This window comes from Rattus norvegicus, chromosome 14, assembly GCF_021556685.1.
Source record: "Rattus norvegicus strain SHRSP/BbbUtx chromosome 14, alternate assembly SHRSP_T2T, whole genome shotgun sequence".
NCBI lineage: Eukaryota > Metazoa > Chordata > Mammalia > Rodentia > Muridae > Rattus > Rattus norvegicus.
Window position 1 is genome coordinate 1549188 of NC_141547.1, and position 8746 is coordinate 1557933.

Sequence of the window (8746 nt, forward strand, 5' to 3'; positions counted from 1 at the left end):
TTCAGAGCTCTTCCAAACAGCACAACACTGCCAAGGTTGCTCTATTAAGGCACCAGGCACACATACAAAAATATTTACACAAGCAAAACACACTTTAAAAAATAATTTTAATGGGGTTGGGGATTGAGCTCAGTGGTAGAGCACTTGCCTAGGAAGCGCAAGGCCCTGGGTTCAGTCCCCAGCTCCAAAAAAAAGAACCAAAAAAATAATAATAATAATAATAATTTTTATTTTAGAAAAGATACCTCTACTCTATTTCTCAGCTTTAGAAATTAAGAAAAAATCATACATTACATTTTTAAAATTAATAAATAGTAAGGAATGGACAGATGCAGTGTTGTATGCCTTTAATCCCAGCATTCAAGGAGCAAACACAGAATCTGTGAGTTTAAAAAGACCTTGCCGGGCTGGAGAGATGGCTCAGCGGTTAAGAGCACCCAACTGCTCTTCCAGAGGTCCTGAGTTCAATTCCCAGCAACCACATGGTGGCTCACAACCATCTGTAAAGAGATTCGACGCCCTCTTCTGGTGTGTCTGAAGACAGCGACAGCGTACTTATATATATAAATGCATAAATAAATCTTTAAAAAAAAAAAAAAGACCTTGCCTCAAAAAAAAAAAAGAAAAGAAAAAAGAAAGAAAAGAAAAGGCAAAGGAGGCTAGGCTAGAGAGGTGTTTACCAGTTACGAGCATACATTGCTTTTTCATCGATCCAGAGTTCAGCCTGCACTCACTTTGGGAGACTCACAACAACCTGTAGAAGATTCAACACCTTCTGACTCTGTTGGGTACTGCATTTACATGCACATACACACAGGCACATAATCAAAGATAAAGTATTTTTAAATTTATGTTTCAGTGTTTGCCTGCATGTATATGTATGTGACTTACATGCAGTGCCCAGGGAGACCACAAGAGGGTACTAGATTTCCCTGGAACTGGAATTACAGATGACTGTGAGCCACCATGTGGGGACTGGGAATAGAACTAGGGTCCTCTGGAAAAGCAGCCAGTGCTCTTAACTGCTGAGAGTGAGAGAGGGGGAGAGAGAGAGAGAGAGAGAGAGAGAGAGAGAGAGAGAGAGAGAGAGAGAGAGAGAGAGAGAGAGAGAGAAAGAGAGAGAATATTAAAGGAATAAGTTGAGAAATGATTAAAATCATTTAATTTCCAAATGATTGTGTTTATATACTTGCCTTTAGTCAATTTCAGACCTACACTTCTTATTTATTTTTAGATTTATACATTTTATTCTGTGTTTTTGCCTGCACGTATGCTTACGTTCCAAGTACAACTTGGTGGTGCCTTTGGAGGTCAGAAGAAGGAACTGGATCTCTTGGAAATAGAGTTGTAGATGGTTATGAACCACCACCGTGTGGGTGCTGGGAACTAAACCTAGGTCCTGTGCAAGAGCAACAAATGCTCTTAAGCACTAACCACCTCTTCAGTCCCTAGACCCAGTTTACTGTCCTAAAAGGTAGTTCTCATACCAACTCCCATCCCTACCCTCAACCTTTATGAAACCTACTGAGTCACTTTACTTCATTCGCCTCCATCGAGAGAGAACCTAGAGAGGTGGTTTGGCAGCTCTGTCTCCCAGCCCCACACGGTAGCTCACAACTTAAAAGTCCTAGGAGACCCAGCGTCCTATCCTGCCTCCACGGACACCAAGCACACAGTGAGCAGCACACATGCAGGCGAACAGTCACACACATAAAGTAAAAACAAGTGTATCTAAACAAGTACGAGCCAGTTAAATAGCTCAACAGGTAAGGATGCTTGTCACCCAGCCTGACCAGTTAGAAGTTCTATTCCTGAGACCCATGACAGAACCAACTCCCTGAAATTGTCCTTGATTTCCACATGTATGCTGTAGCAACCACACATACACCATAAATATTAACTCCATAAATACACATGTAAGTCATATATGGTTTAAGTGAATTTCTCATCTGGGCTGACAATGCTCCAAGGGTCAAAAACTAACAAAATTCCCAATACCACACATGAGAATCCCACCTTTCAGTTGTTGGTCAGGATTGTCCAAGAACTGCTAAAACATTACAAGCTACTGCTATTGCCTTTGGTTACCCAACCCCAAGTGGTAGTAGGTAAGTCCCTAATGCTGAAGATACCATGAACTTCAGACAGTGGGCCCAGACGCCTAAACTGAAACTGACCTGAAAGCCTCCCTAAGCACTACCTTCAGGGTCCCTAAGGTTCCACGAAAGCTGCCAAATGAAGGAGGCATCAGCCCTGCCTACCCAGTTATGACAGCTGAAGCAGTGACCTTTACGGTACAGTAGTGGAATGTATACCATTAACTCTCTAACTGGACTTAAAACCTACTCTTCGGAGAGAAAAGTCTTGCATGTTACTGGAAACCTAGCCAACTACCTAAGGCTAGTGGTCATGGACATTAGAAGAGAACTCGACTACCATTTACTAAGCCAGCACAATTCCTAACTGTATCCTACATACTTCTACCTATGCCACAGTTAAGTGTGGTTCTCACTCCTCATCAAGAAACTTCTCTTTGCAACAGGTGGGAGACCTTTACATAAAACCACAATCAATCAAGAGTCGTGAAGCCCAGTCACTAGATAGATAGATAGATAGATAGATAGATAGATAGATAGATAGGCAGACAGACAGATAGACAGATAGGCAGACAGACAGATCGATCACAACTCCTGTACCTAAGGCCCAGGGAACACTGAGTAAGAGAAGAGCAGAAAGGCTGTAGGGAGTATGTGAGAAAGTGTGGCTGCTAGGAATGTCAGAAGCTACACCCAGTCTCACCAATATGACTGCCTAAACATGAGCTAAACATGACACCCACTTTAATCCTAGCACTCAGGAGACAAAGGCAGGGAGGCATGCAGGTCTCTGAGCTCAAGGCCAGCCTAATCTACAGAGTGAGTTCCACAGCAGCTAGGACTACAAAGTGAGACCCTATTTTAAAAGAGAGTGATAGACAGACAGACAGGCACATACACAGACACACACAGAGACAGACAGACAAAGACAGAGACATATCAACAAGGCCAAGGGAAAACCCAGGAATGCTCAACCCTATACAAAAAAACTACAGCCAATTAAGGAATGCTAATTAGTGGAGAAAATAGTCTTCCCTGGGGAAGAGCACACCAGTCAATTATCCAATATACCAAATAATCATTCCTTAAAACATAACAAGTAACATTTTACAGACTAAGAATATTTATATATTTAAGAATCAATATGTATATACATATGTAACAACAATAAAAAAGAGGTCACAAATTTGAAAGAAAGCAAGGAGATGTATATGGGGAGGGCTTGAAGAAAGGAAAGGGGAGGGGAGAATGATGTAATTATATTATAATCTCAATAAAATATATTTTTTTCTCCATCTTTATTAACTTGGGTATTTCTTATTTACATTTCAATTGTTATTCCCCCTTTCTGGGTCAACATCCCCCTAACCCCTCCCCCTCCTCTTCTCTATGGGTGTTCCCCTCCCCATCCTCCCCCATTACCGCCCCACCCAACAATCACGTTCACTGGGGGTCCAGCCTTGGCAGGACCAAGGGCTTCCCCTTCCACTGGTGCTCTTACTAGGCTATTCATTGCTACCTGTGAGGTTGGAGCCCAGGTCAGTCCATGCATAGTCTCTGGGTAGTGGTACTAGCACACAACCTACACTCCTAGCACTGGAGTTAGGAGTTCCTGGTCAGGTTAGGCTATGTCAGACTCTGTCTTAAAAAGACCAATCGGGGTTGGGAATTTGGCTCAGTGGTAGAGCGCTTGCCTAGCAAGCACAAGGCCCTGGGTTCGGTCGCCAGCTCCGAAGGAAAAAAAAAAAAAAAAAAAAAGACCAATCAAGTACACTTAACTGTATTTCTATTCACACTTTGTGTCTTTTAACTGTAAACAGATTTTTTTCCATAGAGTATATTCTGATTACAATTTCCCCTATGTCCAACTGGTCCTAGGTCCTCCCCACTACCAAAATCCACACCCTTTCTCTCATGAGACTATAGGTATCACATCAAAGGGAAAAAAAGATGAAAACAAAGAGACTAGGACAAGCTGTTTGCCCAGAATCTTTAATATATACCATTAGCATTTCATTTTAAGTTGCCAAAGATAATTTAAAACTTTCCCTTTCCACAAGTAACTGTAGCTTCTGGAGTTCACAATGTTCCTGCATCCGTCTGGGCTTGCTGGCCTTGCTTACATCATGGCAGAGCTTTCTGGGTCACATGGCCTGACTACAGAAGTGAATACAATAAATGCATATGTGCATAGAGCTTCTCTAAGGTCTTCTTCTGCACCTAAAAATATTTCAGTCTGCATTACAACTCACTGGTAGAGTGGCAGGAACCTGACTGAGGTCCTAGCTAGGAGAGGAAGAAAGTTTCAATGCTGGCGTACCAGGTGAGGCTGAGCAATAAATAACTGACTCCATCAGTTCCTACAGTAGAACTTCCCCAAGAAGTCTGCTCTGCTCATTTACTATACTCAGCACTACAATGAAAAACCTTGCTCCACTGAGCCACAGTCCTTCTTCCTTTGTTCTTCATGACTTGAAACTTTATTAATATATGCATTCAGTGTTCTTCTCATTGCTGTGTGGAAGAATCTGACAAAACAACATAGGAAATTGTATGTTTTGGCTCACAGTTTCAGAGTACAGTCCATCATGGAAGGGGGAGGCATGGTAGAAGCAGCAGGAGGCAGCTATCCCACTGTTATCTGCAGTCAGGAAGGTCAATGTTCATGCTCAGCTTGCTTCCTCCATTTGATTCAATCCAGGACCCCAGCCCATGGGTTTGGTGCCTCACATAGTCAGGGTGGGTCTTCCCTCCTCAGTTAAACCTTTCTGAAAACAATCATAGGCATATCCAGAGGTATATATATTTCTATGGTGATTCTGAATCTTATCAAACTGACAATGAAGATCAACCATCACTTTATGTCTAAGTATAAGGCCTACTTTTATGATTATATGAATTATATTATGATTATATATTATTGAGCCCTTGGCAATCATTTCTACTTTTTTCCAACAGGGTTTCATGTTAGCTGTGAACTCTATATAGCCAAGAATAGCCTTGAACTTTGGATCCTCCAGCCCCTATCTGCTGTCAAGAAATGTTTTTTCGGACTGTTGAGATGGCTCAGCAGTTAAGAGTACTGGCTGTTCTTCCAGAGGATCTGAGTTCAAATCCCAGGGCCTTTGATTCACAGCATTAACAATGGCAACTTGCAACCATCTCTAACTCCAGTTCCAAAGGGACAAGGGATTGGCCTCTATGGGCACGGCCCTCATGTGGTACACACATATACATGCAGGCAAACCATCCACACACATAAAAGGAAGTCTTACAAAAAGAAAGAAAAAAATGTATTCATTACAGCAGGTTAAATTTTAGAACCACTATAACAGATGAAAAATATCCTTTATGGGGGCTAGAAAGATGTCTCTGCCATTAAAAACACATTGTTCTTGGAGAAGAACTGAGTGTGGTTTCCAGCACCTATACTGGGCAGCTCACAATCACCTCTGATCTAGTCTGACGGGATCTCATGCCTCTGGCCTCCATGGACACTAGCACATACCCCACCCCTACCCCCTGCACATATGCATTAAAAAATGTTTTTAATGTCTTATACATTTTTCCCCAAATTTCAGGGTGTATTCATTTGACAAAATGTTTCTCTTGTCTTCTCTAATCTCAGTTGTTCTTGTTCTTCTGACACTTGATAGTTTTGAACTCCGCTATCTCAGTAGCTCCACAATGAATCTATTCTGTACTTTCATCATTTCACCATCAAATGTCATCAATTATAGCTCAAAGGTGCTAAATGGTGCTTGCACATGTGCCTGTGTTTGTTCATTCTATCATTCATCATTGCTCAAAATCAAACTGCGTACTCTGCATGAGCACTGAACATGTCTACTGTTTGACAACGAGATTTCTAATATAAGACTACATTTAGCATAGGAAGTCCCCAATATATACTTTTTGAACAAGTAAGGAAAAACATTCTCCACACTACACATTTAAGTATAGCTGTACATCCAATGATAGTTGCTGATGTTAACTCAAGGTAAGTAGTATCAGCAGAGCATGGTAGTACACATTTCCAATCTCCATCTGCATTTACTGTGCAGATGCAGACAGATTCATCTGTTCAAGGTCAGTCTGGAATGCAAAGTGAGGTCCAGGCTAGCCAGGATTACCTAAGGAGACCTTGCTTTCAAAACTTAAAAAACGGGGCTGGGGATTTAGCTCAGTGGTAGAGCGCTTACCTAGGAAGCGCAAGGCCCTGGGTTTGGTCCCCAGCTCCGAAAAAAAGAACCAAAAAAAAAAAAAAAAAAAAAAAAAAAAAACTTAAAAAACAAAAACAACAACAAAAAAACCCATTAGCTAGCTCCATGTAAAGCATTGTCCAGCACTCTAAAAAGAATCACTTCTTTACCCACAATCACCCGTAAGTTTACTCCCTCCCCAAAAAGAAAATTAAAACATAGAGGCTGAAAACAGTCTGCAGACAACTGCAGAAAAGTTGTAATATGAAGATTACATGGAATCTATTTGAAGGAGAAAGTTACTTACTGCTAAAGAAAATGGAGTCAAATCAACCACTACCTACATATTTCTAGTTCTACGTTGATCTCAAGAGGGACTTTTCTATGTCAATTACAGGCTTGTCTGGGTTTTCAAATTCTAATTACTGTTACATGGTAATATCTTCAACCAAATTAAATGTTTTATTTAAAGACTAAAACAGCATTCCATACCCCCTTTCCTATTGTTCACAGTCCCTCCTATCACTTAATAAACCCATCTCTGCCAAAGAAAAATTCTAACAACCAGGGACAGCAGACTGTAAACCACAGTTAAGAGTTCTGGCACTATAGAAATGTGTTAAGAAATCGTGGAAATTTTAGTTAAATCCCTTAAAGTCGTAAGTAACTAGGTTGTAATGATGAATACAAATATCAGAGCAAGAAATTTTAATTGAACAGGAGAACAGGAGGAATGCCTGTAAGTAAAAGCTATCTCTTCCCCATATCACTTCTTCCCTTTAAGCTTCCAGGGCTTGTTTTCCGGAGTATTTTCCTCATCCTCCCACTCTATCCAGCCCATCCACTAGATTCCCCTCCCACAATTCTACACAATTCCACACAATTCCAGCACCCTCTGGTTCCAAACTGCTACTTCCCTTACCACCCCTTAAAGTGCCAGGCAGCCCCTCTACTAGGCTCCCCACATTCTGACGGCTCCTCCCCTAGGTTCCCCACCCCCTCATCACCAGGTTCATCCTGCCCCTCCAACCGTCTCCCGCCCCCAGGTTCCTTCCTGCCCTCCAAACACAGCTTCCCTGTCTCAACGTTTTATCTAATTCCACCAACTGACTCCCCGAACGCCCCGCTCGTTCCTCCAGCCCCTATTTTTACCAACATTTCACTGTCTACGCTCGATCCATTCTTTCAACATATGCATCAACGCAAAAACACCCCCACACTGGACTCCCTTGCGGATCCTCCATCTTTCTCCCTTTCTTTTGCTTCCTTTCTTTCGTCTCTCTGCATCCCAACCTCCTCCCAAAGAGTCGGTTCCCAGGCCAAGGTCTCTCACCTCATTCGGTCACTTAAGTGGTGCCAACCGCTTCATACAGGAAAATAGAAGCAATCACGTTCCCGTGGGCGCTTCCCCGCGAGTCCGGGCACTCACTGGGCACCCGCCCCAGCGGGAACCCTGCGCTCACGCACACACACGCACTGAATTCCTTGGGGACGAGGATTGGGGAGGAGAATATGCGTTCTCACACCGGCCTCAAACACAGACCACATCGCTACAGCCCTTCGCCATTTTGGTTTCCCGCGGACTACCGGTGCATTCTGGGAGCGCGGAGCTACTCCGGGGCCGAATGGCAGCTCTCCAGAGCCGCAGAGGGGCGGGGCCTGCGCGGCGAGCGCGGAGGAACACCGTGCCCTACGTCCCGGACCAGCGCTGAACAAAGAGGGACTCTTTAATGTCGCGGTGGGACTAAGTCCTTCTGCTGCCGGTGCAGACACAATAGTGAGCGCTGCCCTTCCAGACGCAGAGGCTCGCTGGACTGTTTTTCGTGTCCAACCTATCGTGCAGGTCTTTTTTAATGCCCTCAGAAATGGGATAATTGCTCAGTACATCTTCCTGGGGTGATTTACTTATGTGTAGAAAGGAAATTATTAACTAAAAAATTACTTTTCTTTTACCTCCACCTCGAGGCCTGCTATTAGAATTCCTGTCAGTGGGGAGGAGACCCTGGATGGCAAATTTTGTTCAATGATTACTCTCCAAATCAAAACTTATCTGGAATCTGTACGAGAGATTTTCACACTTTTCCCCCCCCTCTGACAATGAACAGGATTTTTTTTTTTCTGTTTACCTGCTTCGAGACCTTTCCTAATTGCAGTAAAATCTGAGCATACTCTCCTGCGAAGCAGTTGATCGAAGTAACTCTCATACTATTGCAGGCTCTTGTATGAGGCCCAGCTGATAAATGGAATGCATGCTTATCTCTTTGACTTACATTTAAATGCAACCCAGCATCTGTAGAAACACCTGTAATACCTTCATATTTTGGAAAATATTTCAGATTGATATTTTTTTTATCACAGATTATGTCACAGAGAGAGTACTGTATTTTCCCTCTGAAGAAGTACTTCTTATGATCTAAATTCTTTCCACTTGTATTTCAAGAGAAAGAT

At 42.7% G+C, this 8746-nt stretch overlaps 1 protein-coding gene across 8 annotated transcripts in view; it reads right to left on the minus strand.

Annotated features, from left to right (window-relative positions):
- The window catches only part of Mtf2 (metal response element binding transcription factor 2), a 44095-nt gene extending 36209 nt beyond the window's left edge, over positions 1–7886 (minus strand). For 3 of the 8 annotated variants that reach the window (XR_015636691.1, XM_087583732.1, XM_087583735.1), the window contains exons 1-2: positions 7632–7886; positions 4664–4864 (exon numbers count right to left, since the gene is read on the minus strand). Coding sequence is in view for 2 of the 8 variants with exons in the window: in XM_087583732.1 (XP_087439858.1) it covers positions 4664–4701 (38 nt within the window). In the remaining 6 variants the exon portion in view is untranslated. 8 annotated transcript variants of the gene reach the window in all.
- Between the last annotated feature and the right edge of the window lie 860 nt (positions 7887–8746).